The sequence below is a fragment of the Mycetomoellerius zeteki genome, unplaced genomic scaffold, assembly GCF_001594055.1.
Source record: "Mycetomoellerius zeteki isolate Tzet28-1 unplaced genomic scaffold, Tzet1.0 scaffold345, whole genome shotgun sequence".
Classification (NCBI taxonomy): domain Eukaryota; kingdom Metazoa; phylum Arthropoda; class Insecta; order Hymenoptera; family Formicidae; genus Mycetomoellerius; species Mycetomoellerius zeteki.
The window spans coordinates 273,263-289,106 of record NW_017257333.1 but is presented as its reverse complement, the minus strand read 5'-3'; the positions used below and the strand labels follow the sequence as shown (position 1 = coordinate 289,106).

The 15,844-nt window shown below is 38.0% G+C and overlaps 2 protein-coding genes across 4 annotated transcripts; one reads left to right on the top strand and one right to left on the bottom strand.

Annotated features, from left to right (window-relative positions):
• Positions 1–492: 492 nt before the first annotated feature.
• Positions 493–5,318, bottom strand: Psa (puromycin-sensitive aminopeptidase). Its single transcript, XM_018452412.1, has 4 exons — positions 5,004–5,318; positions 4,346–4,590; positions 3,754–3,904; positions 493–2,875 (listed from the first exon to the last, which is right to left on the bottom strand). Exons 1-4 carry the CDS (start codon positions 5,316–5,318, stop codon positions 794–796), a joined length of 2,793 nt encoding a protein of 930 aa, XP_018307914.1. The 3' UTR covers positions 493–793.
• A 3,511-nt stretch (positions 5,319–8,829) lies between these two features.
• Positions 8,830–15,533, top strand: Eip63E (cyclin dependent kinase Eip63E). 3 transcript variants are annotated; one of them, XM_018452413.1, is made up of 7 exons: positions 8,830–9,656; positions 11,162–11,251; positions 11,572–11,700; positions 12,208–12,398; positions 12,486–12,868; positions 12,950–13,494; positions 13,577–15,533. In XM_018452413.1, the coding sequence occupies exons 1-7, from the start codon at positions 9,611–9,613 to the stop codon at positions 13,666–13,668; spliced, it is 1,476 nt and encodes a 491-aa protein (XP_018307915.1). In that variant the 5' UTR covers positions 8,830–9,610; the 3' UTR covers positions 13,669–15,533. The 3 variants fall into 3 exon arrangements, with proteins under 3 accessions (XP_018307915.1, XP_018307916.1, XP_018307917.1); XM_018452414.1 differs by lacking the exon at positions 8,830–9,656 and adding an exon at positions 10,026–10,532; XM_018452415.1 differs by lacking the exons at positions 8,830–9,656; positions 11,162–11,251 and having other exon boundaries at positions 11,579–11,700; positions 12,180–12,398.
• Positions 15,534–15,844: the final 311 nt, after the last annotated feature.

Genomic DNA, 15,844 nt, shown 5'->3' with positions numbered 1-15,844 from the left:
GACGATGAAGTATATATTTATAATTTCTAGTGTGTTGCTATCGACACATGGCGTAATTTATCGTAATTCCGCTATATATATATATATACATATTATATGTTATACATATATATGTATAACACCTCACAGTGTCTCATCCTAACTAGCAACTTCGATTATTTCGGAAAAAAAAAAAAAAAAAAACACATTTAAAAAAAGATTTTTCAAATAAAAGTTGTATGGTTTTTATATGTATATTAATAACACACTAAAAATTATAAGTATATATGTGCCTTCAAAGTCATAGGCAAAAAATTTGCTATCTTAAAAAAATCCTGTCTTTTTAAATCTTAACATGATACATAAAACATGTTATATAAAACATGAAATATTAAAAGAAAAAAATGCATTTTTTAGAGAATGAATACATTCATGACTTCTAATCAGAATTTTAAGGCAATATTAACCTTAAAAAAAATGTTAAATACCATAAAAAAAGCCATTTTGTGTACACTAAAGGTCAATTATTTCTCAAACGTGTTAGAAAACTTTGACTTATGGCATCGCGTTTTCAGCATTCAAAAATTTGTAAAAAATACTTTGTCTGATTTTCAAAATAATTAAAAAAAAGTCTTGTAAACTAGTGTTATTTATGTGTATTTCATACACAAGAGACAAGTCTGTATCTAAGTAACGTTCTTTCACAATGTCAAGCAGTACCATAAGATATTCGCATAGTAAAATTACGCGAGATCGAATTATGTCAATGTCCTATTAAGGTATAACGGGGAGAAAAGATAAGGAATTATCTTTACTAGACTTGAGTGGTCAGATATTTTCTGATGGAGTCTTTTTCTCGGTTGAGCCATGCAGCATTTAATCTAATGGACTCCACGCACTGTTGCACCGTTCTTTCGGTGCCCGGAGTCGGATGGCCCTCGAAGAAGCTCTCCACATCTTTGGCTTGTTCTTCGGTGACAAAATTCTCTGTGGTGAATTTTACCAGCCGTGCCAGCAAAAAGCCGCCTTCGTAACGATCCAACAGAGTCTTCCATTTCTCCTTGAAGAAATTCCATGCCATGAGACGTCCTTTGTATGACAAACTCACGGACATGATGGCAAAAACTGTGTCTTGAGCACGGACCTCCTCGCTCATGGCGAAGTCCAGGACCTTTCCTAGCAGAGTTTCATCTTTGATTGCACCAAGCGCTCGCAGAATTCGTTCTTTTTCTTCTTGAAGATCAGCCTCTTTGTACAGTTTTAACATAGTATCATAAGTATTGGCATCACCCACGGAAAGTACAGCTCGATAAACTGGACTGCGTAAATCAGCAGCGAGTGTCGTTGTACCGTTTACGTGCAGCTCGAATCTTCTCTTTGCTTCTTCGATAGTATCTTGATCGTTTAATGCTGCCATGCGGCCTAATACGAGAGATCTGAGTAACGTATTTAAATGACTTTCATTTGACTTAGGATCCCAGCCTAATGTGGTATTAATTTCACGGAATAGATTACGTCCGAACGCTTTGAGAGAATCCTCAAAGTCTAAGTGCGAAATGAGAATACCGATTTTACTTAAGATATTCACTATAGTGGACCACACCGTATAGTTGTCCTCGTGCAGGAACGCCTGCATTAATTCGAGTACTTCCACTGTGGATGCATAACCCGCCTGTACCATCGCAAAAAGATCGTCCAGTAAGCCTAATCTGTCCAGAGGAGGTAATGTATGATCTTTAATTGCTGGTAATAGAAGTGATAGAGCGGACTGACTGTAACGAGTCCGATAAAAGCCAATTGTACCAGGATTAATTTTCAGCCATGTGCCCTCGGGAACGTTTTCAATTACAAATTCCTTGATTTTTGCATCTAATATGCCGTCGAATATTGTTTTGCTCGGATCTTGTGAAGAGCTCACGCTTATTGGTATGAGCCATGCATTATCTGCATTGTTATCCACCGATCCATCGGCCAGGAATCTCTCTTGAGACAATGATAAGATCCCATTTTTGCTTTCTTGACGATAGTCAACTTTGACAACGGGGAAACCCTGTCTCTTGGTCCATGACGACATCACTTTACGTACAGCCTTATTACTGGCCTCTTCCAACGCGGCCCAGAGATCCTCGGTCTCCGCATTCGCGTAGCTGTGTTTCTTCAGATATAGATTCATACCCTTCCTAAAATCGTCATCACCTATGTATGCATGCAACATACGAATTACAGAGGCACCTTTGTGGTACGATATGTCGTCAAAGATCTCATCGATCTCCGACGGGTGACCCACCGGTACCTCGATTGGATGACTGTTCTTCAAAGCATCTAACTCCAACGCTCGTATGTATGTGTCAGTTACAAACTGCGTCCAGATATCATACTCTGGGAACAAATGTGCAACACACAAGAACTCTACGAACGATGCGTAGCCTTCATTCAGCCATAAATGCGTCCACCATTCCATTGTCACGAGATTACCAAACCATTGATGTGCCAATTCGTGTGCTACTATCAATGCGATCCACTGTTTGCGTACCGCCGACGTGTTCTGTGGATCCACGAGTAAACAGGTCTCGCGATATGTGACGAGTCCCCAATTTTCCATAGCACCAGAGGAAAAATCAGCAATCGCTATGAGATCGATCTTCGGCAAGGGATACGCGATACCAAAGTAAGTCTTGTAGTAAGGCAGCACCTTGGTGGCCACTTCTAGGGCAAACTGGCCCTGTTCTTTCTTAGATTTGGGTACATAAACTCGAACTAACACACCATCACTAGACATGTCCTCTATGTAATCGAAATCGCCTACTACTACAGCCACTAAGTACGTTGACATAATAGGCGTTCTTTCAAAAGTCAATGTCTCGTAGTTCCCATTTGTAACTTTGTTTTTTACAGGCTGAAAATCAAAACAGACAAGATGTACTCATACATAGTAAGATGTTGATAGAAAGATCGGTATTCATAATCCGTTTTTATTATAAAATTGTCTTAAGCAATGTCTTAAAATGTTAAAATTAAGGCGTACAGGAAACCGTTAGCAACTGTTACGCATTTCATGTGTGACAGGCTTTAGAGAATCAACGAATGTAAGGCAATAACATAGGTAATAACAAATCCAAAATATTGATTCGCTTACTGCTTGTGTCTTATTGTTTACGTTTTTTTTATGTCATAGCCTTAATATGGTTTTCATATTGGCTTTATCATTGGCTTTGATATTAGCCTTGTAAATGACTTATAACATCTTAAGATTGTACCAATGTCTTAAACTGTATTAAAGCCATGAGCGAAGCAAAGTTTACCAAACTTGAAATTAGTTCTTTCTTTTGTTTAGTTAAATTCTAATCCAATTTCAATATCAATCTCTATCACTTAAGATCAATCTGATCACTTAAAAGATGATTTTAAATGTAAGAACCGACTATGAATGGTATATATAATAAGAAATAGTGAACAGATTAATAGACAACATATAAAACATAAATTTTAAGTATCACATAATGAATATAAATATCAAATATAAAAAAGCATAAGAAAAAGGTACATACATCTACCTTAAATATAAATTAGAAGATAGGAAGCAAAAGAAAAAGAAAAGCAAATAAACAATAAGATTGAAAGACCGCTAATATTAACTACAATGCTTTAAATTAAGAAGCATTAATATTAAGCGCCATAACGGTCAGAACGTTAAGATGTTGAACTATTGTAAATTCTTTTAAATGATTAAATAATTAAAAGCAAATAATATTACAGATGCCCGGCGCTGCTTACCATATTGGAAAGTGCTGTAAGACTGATTGGTACTTTTAGTGTAATGTCAAATGTTGCTTTCAACGCTGGCTCGTCCCAACATGGGAAGCAACGTCTAGCATCTGTCGGCTCAAACTGGGTAACCGCCGCGTATTCAACGGTACCGTCCTCTCTGAAATCATAAAAAATTCTACATTGTATCAAGGATGCTCACCATGTTCGATAACCCAATAAGATATGGTCGAGATGGAATTGTGAGATGTATATCAAAGGTTGCTTTAAAAGATGGTTCGTCCCAACATGGAAAAAACATCCGTGCTGATGTAGGACACAAATAGGTTACAGCACAGTTACCATTTTGCCTTTGAAAGATACATATAAATACATACATATAAATACATACATATAAATACATATAAATAAATACATATAAATACATTTAAACACTTTGTCTTCATTTATCCATATGTTATATAAATTTCAAGAGCTAAAATTAACAAACAGTAATTGAAATATATTGTTAAAAAGGTTTTTTCTTAATTAGACAGTGTTGGACAGAGATTAGTTCTATAATTTTTTTTTATATATTCAAAATTGTCAATTGTATTCTTACCCACTATATTTGCTCCTATAAAAGCCTTTCATCTTGTCATTGATCTCTCCCACGAATTCTATATTCAGGTATCCGCTTTTACCGCATGGCAGAGCTTCAGGAAACACCAACGTGGCTGTTTCCTCCACTGAAGATAGTACAATTTTCTCAGGCATAATGGTCTTGCCATCATTTCCATAAAAACTCGCATGTTTTATATTGATTTCCAAACAATTCAATACAATGGTATCCGTAGAAGTTTCCACCTGTAATTAAAAAAAAAAAAAAATAACAGATAAGAGAATTTTCGCAATCGTCACGTATGTCGCAAAGATAAGCATGAAATATGATTAAGAGGAAAAATAATAGATAACATTCGCAAGTGCAATCAGAATTCGCGTCACTGCGAAATTAACGAGCAAATCAAGAGATTAAAATCGCGATTGCCGGCAATTAGGAGATAAGGCGGTCCGCCTTGATATTTGCCAATCAAACTATTCAAACAGAAACCAGCGGCGGGGAAGGGATCAGCGGGGGCGGAGCGTTTTCTTGGTTATGTTTCCCATATGGTTAGCGGCCCCGCTTTGTTCTTCCATCTCTCGTTCGATACTTTTTTTTTTTCACTCAAGGGAAGGACGGAGAGTGGCAGCGAGAGGAATCGGCGGGTGGCAGAACTCACGTTGAGATGCACTTTCTCCGTGCCGTCGAAGGTGAAGTTGGTGATATGCGGCGTCAACGAGATATCGTAATGATAGGGACGCACGCACAACGGCAGACGGCGAAACGGCTTCTCGTCGCCCGACATCGCTCCGCACGGCTCGCTGACGGCAACCTGACTCGTTTTCCCGCAGTAACGCGCGCACCGGGTCCCACCGTTTTCGACGGTGCTCGCTCGTAACAGCCGCGACAACAAATTATCGTCAACTCCCTTCTCTTTTTGCTGACTCACAAAGCGACAGCGCACACTTACACGTGCGACGATGCGCGAGAACATGGCACGATCATGATGTAATGATGTAATAAGACAGGTGAACCAACGCGCATCATGGCGGCCAAGCAATAAGCCAGCCAATCAGGAATCTGTCCAAAATGCAGCGCGATTTTCAAAGGCAACATTGATAAATGTGTATGATAAAAATGTAAATAAAAACGTTTGTAAATATATAATATGAAAATACTGTTATAAAAGCCTCGTAAAATAATAAAAATACATAATAAAAGTAAAATAATTATAAATAGATACATTGATCAATAAATTAATAAGTAAAATAGTAATATAGAAGATTAAATGATTACGAATAAGAAATAGAAAAACATTATTCATAAGAAATTATTAAACATTATCTTATAAACATTATTCATAAGAAATTATTAAATATTATCTTACTAATGCAACATTACTAACATGCTAACATGCTAACTTGCTAACATTATCTTACATTATCTTACTAATATATAAAATTGATATATTTGGCATGATTTGAATTGTTATATGATATTTTACAGTTTACAGATATTCATCTGACTTATTCTTTTTAATGTCACTGTGAACGAGTATAATTCTGGCTGGCCGATTTCTTAGCCACTTACTAATTCACGACGTCGACTACGGCGTAAGAGCTAACTTAATCAGGCCCACATCCCGTATCATAGAGGCAGCCATATTGCTTTTTGCACTTTGGACAGATTTCTGATTGGCTGACAAAATTGGTTACTGCGCATTCTTCTACTTGATTCACCTGTCTTAAGCCCAGTGTCCACGATGCTAGAAATCCGTCCGAGATCTCGGATGAAGAAAGAATTGACCAATCGCATTGATCATGTGACTAAATTGTTTAAATGTGATTGGTTAATTCTTTCTCTCTCCGAGATCTCGGACCAATTTCTAGCATCGTGGACACAAGGCTTTAGGCCGGTATTCATAGTCAAATCTTATATTTAAGACCGTCTTAAGTACAGGCTGCGGTCCACTTGACGCTACAAACGCTTCGAAGCATTCTTTGATTAGTCAATTCGTAAAATTCTTTGTTCTGATTGGTCGCTCAAACACTTCAAAGCGTTTGTAGCGTCAAGTGGACCGCAGCCACAGTCTTAAGGTGTCACGAACCAATCAGAGGGCCGCATTAGCGTCTTAAGACATTACATTATTGTCTTAAGACAGTACTTTTGAAATAAGAATCGACTATGAATACCGACCTTAGGCCCAGTTCCTTAACTCATGGTTAACTCTTAACCGAGGTTCAACTTATTCATTGTCTCTTACTAATTTTAGAATTGGAAAGAGATGAGAAATAAATTGAACCTCGGTTGAGTTAACCGTGAGTTGTGAAACTGGGCCTTATTACATCATGGGCACGATGGCTGCGTTCAGCAGACTCAACAGTTTTGCAACCGTTTTATGATTGTCTGCTGAGATAGGACCATTCTTCTAGATCTAAAAGTATGATCCAATTAGCGCGAAGGAAACTTCCAACAGTTGCAAAACAACCGTTCTGCTGAACGCAGCCAATGGCCCAGAGTGGGTCGAAGGAGTCGGAACTGTTGGAGACGACTATCGATACTCCGCTCCCGCTGTTCGATTACTCCGATATACCGAAAAGTCGACGTCGAGTATCAATAATGAAGGTCTGTTCATACGATTGCGGATGCGGTCTACTTGGCGCTACAAATGCTTCGAAACGTTTGATTGACCAATCGGAAGAAAGAATTGTACTAATTGACCAATCAAAAAATGCTTCGAAGCATTTGTAGCATCAATGGTGCGTTCGGGGAGAGAAATAGCGCTAATAGCGCTATTTCTGTCATTCTATCTTCGTTGTTTATTAAACGTAAAACAAGGATAGAATGACACAAATAGCGCTAATAGAGTCTCCCTGAACGCACCTCAAGTGGACCGTAGCCTGCGTGTGTTGACATGTGTGACGTGTGACATATGTATAAAAGAGAGGAAGCGAAAGAGAGATAAGAGATTTTAAAGCTCGAAGAATTTAAATTTACGTTAAACTTGGAAAGGTTTTTGCTAAGAATTAAAAGACTATAGGATTGGCATTTCATAGTCTGTTCTTATCTCAAAACTGTCTTAAGTAATCTTAAGATGCTAATATGACTCTGTAATTGGCTTATAATATCTTATTAAGACTGTCCTTAAGACGATCTTAAAATAAGAACTGATTATCAATGTCGCCCTAACTTCAAATTGGTCGGAGTATTTGCTGTTATGGAGTATTGTAGATAAATTTGGTTCTTGCATGGAATCGTTCTTTTTTAAAATATAATAGATATTGAATATTATAGAATATATAATACAATTATAGATATTGTAGAGAGAGAAAAAAAGAAAAGATAAAGGTCGTGTTTTGGTATACATTGCCAGTATTGAAAATCTATAATAGTATAAAACGTAACAACTTATACAGATTTTCAGTACTGACAGTAAAAGTAATTTTTATTTAATGACAATAATGACACAAGACATCACAAACGTTGTTCTACCGATCTTTTCTATGAGTAACAAAAACAAAATGATTATATACTTGTGCGTTTTTCTGCTAGCTGTCAATCTGCTGTTAAGTCATGTAAATATAGATCCTATTATATTCCCAGATAGCAAAGTTCATCATTTTGACGTCAAATTCAAGTCACGTTTGTAGAAATGACGTCAAGTGACCAAAAAGTGACTATAGGTTTTATTCGACGTCTTTCGTGACGTCAGTATGACGTCATAAGTCGCCAGTTGGGTGGCATAATGGTCAATAAAAGACCAAGAAAGGAAAAAACGTCAAAATGACGGCTCACCGATGACGTCAATCGTCTGTGACATTCGAACGTCAATTTGACTTCATTAAGACGTCAGTAATGGTCAGTAAAGGTCCAAAATATGACGTCAAAATGACAAACTTTGCTACCTGGGTTTTTTGTGGCATTTCGTTATCAGCATCATCTCATATAACAGATGCTGTATCGATAAAATAACAAAATTCATCAGCAGCTAGACGTTTTGCAAAATTTGTTCGAACAAATTTAGTTAAATGGGAAAGTTTGACAAAAATTTGGAGCCATATCTGTGAACTGAGGGTCGATTGTGTATCTCGAAATGAGGTGAAAATCAAAATTACAAAAGTGAGCAAATTCACTAGAATATTAATAATTTAATTGGTCAATACGTAGTGAATTTGCTCACTTTTGTAATTTCACCTCGTTTCAAGATACATAATCGACTTGCATACGTGCGTCTATTTAAATTCTAAATATTCATGATTTAAGAATGCGATAGTTTGATAGCCGCGAGTCGATGACTGTTAAATGATATAAAAAAAACAAGAAAAACAGTTTGAAAAAAAAATAATAAGAGATCGACGAGAGACGGCGTTGAATTTCTTTTTGTCCAACAGTCGCAATACGAACCGCGGACGTTCGTTCGGTCTAGTTACTTTTCCCGTCCGCGATAAGTACGCTGAGTACGCACGCGTCCCCGCTCGGGGCAACTTCATACAATACAACGGCGGTCGTCGTTCTAGGTTGTGCCGTTGTGGTGCACGACTGCACGCGCGTCTGCCGTCTCGGCCGAATTCGGCCTGTGGCTCGCGACTTTCGTGTCGTGCGGTGCGAGGTGGTGTGGGCAGTATCCGCGACAAGCGAGATAGACTTCCCGACCGGTCGGCCCCGATCGCAGATGATTTGCTGGAGGTAGTGGTGGTGTGTGTGCGCGAGCACCCACCGTCAGCAAGGGTTAAGCGCGAACGGGAGGGTTGACCGAATCATTTGTGATTCCCCTGTAAAAGAAGAAGAAAAGAAATATCGAAAAGAAAGAGATAGAGGGTGTATGTGTCCGTATATGCGTGTGTAGAGCGCACCGACGTGAACTTGCCCCTCTCGTGGAGCGGTGGAGAGGTGATATCTCTCTCTCTCTCTCTCTCTCTTCTCTCGGAGGAGGCGAGGATTTCGCTGGCAAATTTTGTGATAGTTATATTCCTCGCGGTGGCGCACACCGTGCGGAACGCTCCCATCGCCGTCGTCGTTGTCATCGTCCACGGGGAGAGTGCGGAGGCGTTTTCATGGCGCAAGGCGACGCGACGGGGATCGTGCGCGCTTCACCGGAATACAGGACGACGTGAGAGGGTCGTGCGCTAGGGGAGCACGGCGCCCGGGCTCTCATCGCCGCACAGGAGCATCGGCCGAGGGAAAAACACAGCGGCGGCAGCGGCGGCGGCGCGTACCCACACACGCAGCCGAGTGCGTCACCGCCCATATGTGATGTGTCCCGCGCGTGCGACCGAATGAGTAATCATGTACTGTCAGGACAAGGGTTCCACCGCCTCCAAGAGCAAAGAGGGTAAGTCGGACACGGGCGCGCCCGCTGCCCATCCTTCCCCTATTTCTCGCGGGCGACGTTCCGGCTCTCGAGCCGTTTCTGTTTCTTATCGGTTGTCTTGACGTGTGCGTGTGTGAACGAGGTGAGAAAGATAGATAGAGAGGGAGTGTACGTGTACGTGTATGTATGTGTGTGTGTACGTGAAAGGAGAGAGAAGACATGAATGAGAGAGATGTAAAGAGAGTTCCGTTCCAGGATCATGGAGACGGGAGAGAAGGACGAAGTAGCAACAGCAGTCTGATCGAGAGGAGCGGAGAGGTAGAAAAAGGGAGAGAAGAGGGAGAGAGAGAGAGAGAGAAAATGAAAATAATAATTCTCTCTCTTTCTCTCCGCGCGCGCGCGCGCCCCTTATATGTGTGCATGTACAGTATCTCCTGATGGCAGTCAGAAGAGGGACAACGAAGTTCTTCAGTATATATGTGACTCAAGCGAGAGAGAAGTTGAACATTTTTTTTCCTTCGCCGGCTTGATAGTCGCTTTGGCCACAGGAAGAAACGCGCGAGCTTATCAATTTCAGGATTGGGATCGCCGTATCTTTTCGAGCCGTGTGACGAGTACAATGTAATCTTTTGTGTAGCACGAAGAGAGAGGGAGAGGAGCCTACGTTTTATCTGACACTTGAACATCTCGATTGATTGAACATCTAGAGATTTGTTCGGTTATTCGACGTGTGAAACTAATGTATATTAGTTCGTTGAACCCCCCCTGTGCTGTAACTACAGTGCATACCTGACGCAGAACGTGTGTGTCGATACTTGTGTGCGTGTATGTACGTGTGACTGAATGGCGTGTCATGTGCCGTGTACATACGGCAGTCTCAAAGTTTTTATCGCGTTGGTAAGTGTCCCGTGAGAGTTTGCTTTGTTATGTGGCTTGCTCCAAGAAAAAATTATAGTTGGCTGGTTCAGGCGGATTTGATACACATACTTGGAAAGTGCATACTTAAGATACATACTTTCACCTTTAATTGCAGTAAAAATCCATCTTCTGCAGTAAAAATTATCTTCTACGAATGGATGAGTCATTCACATTCTGAGAAGTTAAATTAAATTACTTTGGGTTCGAGACAAAACTGTATTCAAATTACTTCGTTGAGTGTCATTATTCTTGCTTTATCTATAGTATAACGAGTGTTTATTATCTACAAAAAAATTTTGATAAAATTATTAACATTTGTATGATGTAATCGTATTCATATTTTGTATCATGGTTGGTTTTTATCATATCGTAATTTCCTGATATAAAGTTGCTCGCATTGTCATTTGAAAAGAATGTGATGCATATATACCTCTATCGTCATTAAGGAACACTGGCATAACACAGCGTATGATGTCATCATAAATGTAATGATCTGTTATATCTAAATTACTCTGATGTTCTTGGCCTTCTGTTATGATGTCATGCTATCTCAACTTACATTTGGTGTATCAAATTGTGTGTTTAAACATTACGTTTGTTACATGCAGGGCCTGTGACAATGCGGGAAAAGAAAGGCGGTGCTCTCAGTAGAGTGCAAAAATTAAAAAAGCGCCTTAGTCACAGCTTTGGACGGCTTTGTAAGTATTTTTTATATAAGTAGTTACTTTTACATTAATAAAATATAATAGTAATCACAAAGATTTAAATATTAAACTTTATTTTAATATTTTTTCAATATTAATAAGTATATAATTAATGTCAGGCAAATAATTGTTTTTACCATTCTAATTAAACAGCATGATGTTTTATTGATATAATTATTATTGATATTGCAAATATTATAGAATTAAAAATTTTAAGATTGAATAAAATAATTTTATGTAATATAATTAAATCATGAATCTTTAATTAGACATAATTATGAACATACATTTAAATATTATTCATCTCATTATAGCTATATCAAAAGAAGAGGCTGATGATGTAGCAACAAGAGGTCAATTGCCATATAATGGTTATTCGGAGGAGTTCCTAGACCGCTTGGAGCCAAATGGCAATATACCTGCGGACAAAGATCGTCGTTATGGTGAGCTTTATCCAAAAAAATATATATTCATGATTTCATAATATTTTTATAGATGTAGTTTGATGTAGTATATAGATGTTTATATATTTTTTGAAGTAAGAGATGAAAACAAAGAATTTAATTCAAATGCCTTTTATTATGTTATAAAGTATAAATCTAATTTATGTGCATACATTTTATAAAGTAATTTATTAATTAATTTTTATTTATAAGAATGCACTCATTCACATATTTTGCTAAAAACACTAAAAAAATTATTACTAAAACACATTTATTAATGATCGAATATTACATTATTTTTCTGCATATTATGCATAGTTGAAATTATGCATATGTAAGAGTAGCTATCCCGCGATTGTTTAAATGCATAAATAACATCAAAATACACATATATGTAATTTAAGCAAAGTAGAATTTTGTATATCTAAAATTTTATAAAAATCTGTGATTTTATGTATTTCTATTGCTGTTATTTTAAGAATGTTTTCGGAAATTGGACTGTCATAGAATGGACAGGTGTGGGCGACCACGAGAGAGTGCATCGACAGCTTTCGGTTTCTAGCGATTCGAAGCTTCTCGATGAAGATATACGAGAGGAAGCTAGGGTAATTCTGCGGCCCCGACGTCCACCGCGGCCCAAATCTGAAGTTTTCCTTGGTCCAGAACCTAGAAGAACTAAAAGATTCTCCGCTTTTGGGGTAATATATTATATTACATATATATACACTCATTTGTATTTATTTTCTAGCAAGATACTATACATTAATCTCAATTTGTCTCGACAGGGAGATTCGCCGTTCGGTAAATCCGAAGCTTATATAAAACTGGAGCAGTTGGGAGAGGGATCATATGCCACAGTGTTCAAAGGCTATAGCCATCTCACTAATCAAGTGGTGGCTCTTAAAGAAATTAGACTGCAAGAGGAGGAAGGAGCTCCGTTTACTGCCATTCGCGAGGCAAGTCTCCTCAAAGAGTTAAAACATAGCAATATCGTGACTTTACACGATATCATTCATACCCGCGAGACGCTCACCTTCGTGTTTGAATACGTTCACACCGATCTATCGCAATATATGGAGAGGTATTTCGGGAACGGAGGATTGGATCCGCGTAATGTTAAATTGTTTCTTTTTCAACTGTTGAGAGGACTGGCATACTGTCACCGCAGGTAATTAAAAGTTTATAGTACGTAATGTCGATGTCTTCATCTTGATACGCATTGATTAATTTGTGTTACTGCATACTTTAGGAGGGTTCTGCACAGAGATGTAAAGCCACAGAATTTATTAATCAGCGAGATAGGAGAACTTAAATTGGCAGACTTTGGGCTAGCAAGGGCCAAATCCGTGCCATCGCATACATACTCACACGAAGTCGTGACCTTATGGTATAGACCGCCCGACGTTCTTTTAGGTTCCACGGAGTACTCCACTTCGCTCGATATGTGGGGAGTAGGTTGCATATTTGTGGAAATGTTAACTGGTGAACCGACATTCCCAGGTGTACGCTGTACGTACGACCAACTCGATAAGATATTTAAAGTGCTGGGCACACCTACCGAGGAGACTTGGCCAGGTGTCACGCATCTGCCCGGATATAAAGCACATAGACTGATATTTTATCCGCCGCGGAAACTGGGACTCTCGTTTCCTCGGCTTTATGATATCGCCGAGGGCGATAGTATGGCGTCGTCGCTCCTGCAGCTGAATCCCGATCAGCGGATAGGTGCGGAGGAAGCGTTACGCCATCCCTATTTCGCCTCTCTTCCTAGGAAATTATATGAATTACCTGATGGTAAGAGTTTTGTAAAATTCCGCACAACAAACGTTGTGAAATATATACATCTCATGTGATAAATCTATTGATTCTGTTGCAGAAGTGTCGATATTCAGCGTAGAAGGTTGTCACTTGTATACAAACTCGAGGCACGGGTGCGCGGATTCGCGTCACACGACTCTTAAGACTTGAGGTTAAAACAAACGTTAAATGAGTAAATTATAAGTAAATTCGCAATTTACACGTTGAGTGAAATATTCATTCTCATGAGATTCATATGTGTGTGTGGATACACACATATATACACACACACACACACACACACACACAGATACATATACAGACATCACAGGCGCACATGCACTACTCCCAGATGCGTTGTTCGCTCTCTCTCAGGGCTGCTCCATGATTTCCACCACTATTCTTTTCACACACATGCAATAATAATATTCTTTTCTCCTTCTTTTCTGAGAATATACGTATCGAGTAAATTAATTATTAACGAAGATAAATCATAATTCTGGTCAAGGAAACAAGAAAGTAAAGCTTATGGCTACAAGTAAAAAAAAGATTATAAGAACTTGCGCACGCTCGATTTAGGAAGCAAAAGCACGCACGACCCATCCTCGCACTTCGTCCAAATACTAGATTTAGATCAATACCAATCAAAAAGAAAGATACCATACCGCCGCCCTGCGTCTCCCCGATCCCAGCCCAAGCCAAGTAGGGCGGATGGTCGCTGGTTAGCAAAACTATTTACGAAGTAATTACTACTTATCTTAGAAAAATTATGGAAGACCTGTAGCACTTTATATAAACGAATTTTACTGCTGTTTCGAATACGATGTTGGTCGCTAGGACAGTTGAGAATATTGATAGATAAGATAGGAAGCCGTTGTTCGAATTAAATTTATTGTTAGCCGTGATGATAGCATGTAAGATATAGAAGTTTAGGGGGTTAAAAAAAAACAGCGCGTCAGTATTAGTCAAGTGCCATAGTAGCCAACATCGCGAGATGCAGTGAGAGAAACTAATTGAACGCTCATCGTTAATAATACCCGATTGTAGTGATTTAGACGTAAGTGATTAGCATTAGATCGTATTTAATATCACAATCGAAGTTTATCGACAATGTCGCAACGTAGCGTAAATGATAGCAAATTGAGACAGAAAGAGAATGAATGAGTAAGAAAGAAAAATGAAGTAGTGATTTTAGACTTGTCGAAATTTTATTTGTTCAATTTGCTTTTAATTATTATTGACATTAGCCAAATATGGTGCTCGAGCTGTAAACTGTGACATGTACAATCGACCTCATACTCGTGATATAGTTATATTTAACGAGTATCCGTTCGATTTAAAAAAAAAACTACCGGATATAAAATAGCGTTGGCAATAGTAGAAATAGGAAAATGTAAAGAAAAAAAAAACGGCGTTACAGTTCTTCCAAATTTTGTCTAAGCTACAATTGACGATTTTTGCGGTAAATATTACTCCTTTTCGTAGGTTACATTTATACCGATTTTTCAGCACACTTATTAAAAAAAGAAAAATATATCAACGAGGTGAAAGTAAAAGAAGGGAGAGGGAGTTTCGAAAAGATTTGAAAGATGCTATTATTATTACTACCGATTATTGCGTTTATTTCGGTAGATTGTATATAGAATTACCAGATTCGTATTATCGATGATGCTGGGATAGCTAAATCGAGATAATAAATGTGACTTTGTAAGAAATTCAAATGTATGGTAATCTGGACCCTGTTCATCCTTAACCCGGCAGTGGTACCACAGGGCTAGACGTAAAAGCCTGCAAAAGAAAAAAAAATCGCATCTCACTTTACGAGAGTGCATATTTAAATTATTCTCTGAATTGAAACGCCAAATACTGTTATAAAAAAAATGTTATACTTATTCATCTATTACAAAGTACACTTATAAAGATTTATTTTTACATTTATGAAAAAGATATCAATAAGTCGTAATAAATCTTGCAACGAAAATGCGTATTGAAGTTTGGAAATATGCATTTTATTTTTGCAACTCGCATGATATAGATTATGTGCAAAAAAAAGATTTTTTTCATGATATTTAAATAAAATTTTTATTTTTTTTATCTAATTTTTTTCGTCAGAAACGTTTTCTTTATTGTAAACAGATAGCAGTCCTATATTTCTTCATTATCTTGACATTACTACTGTTATCATTCGGAATATCATCCTTTATCAAAGTTAAATATACGTAATGTCGTAATGTAAAATTAAGTTTTAGAGGTTTATATTATGATTCTTCGTTTTTTATCCTGCCATTTTAGTGAAAAGCAAGCATTTATAGAATGAATTAAGTAGGTCAATATTGTAATCATAAGT

Excerpts from the sequence above, each read along its gene's own strand:
- Eip63E (XM_018452413.1), top strand. The coding sequence starts at position 9,611 with ATGTACTGTCAGGACAAGGGTTCCACCGCCTCCAAGAGCAAAGAGG. Across the intron at positions 9,657-11,161 it reads CGCCTCCAAGAGCAAAGAGG|GGCCTGTGACAATGCGGGAA; the intron begins GTAAGTCGGACA and ends TGTTACATGCAG. Across the intron at positions 13,495-13,576 it reads ATTATATGAATTACCTGATG|AAGTGTCGATATTCAGCGTA; the intron begins GTAAGAGTTTTG and ends ATTCTGTTGCAG.
- Psa (XM_018452412.1), bottom strand. The coding sequence starts at position 5,318 with ATGTTCTCGCGCATCGTCGCACGTGTAAGTGTGCGCTGTCGCTTTGTG. Across the intron at positions 4,591-5,003 it reads CGGAGAAAGTGCATCTCAAC|GTGGAAACTTCTACGGATAC; the intron begins GTGAGTTCTGCC and ends TTTTAATTACAG. Across the intron at positions 3,905-4,345 it reads TATAGGAGCAAATATAGTGG|AGAGGACGGTACCGTTGAAT; the intron begins GTAAGAATACAA and ends TTATGATTTCAG.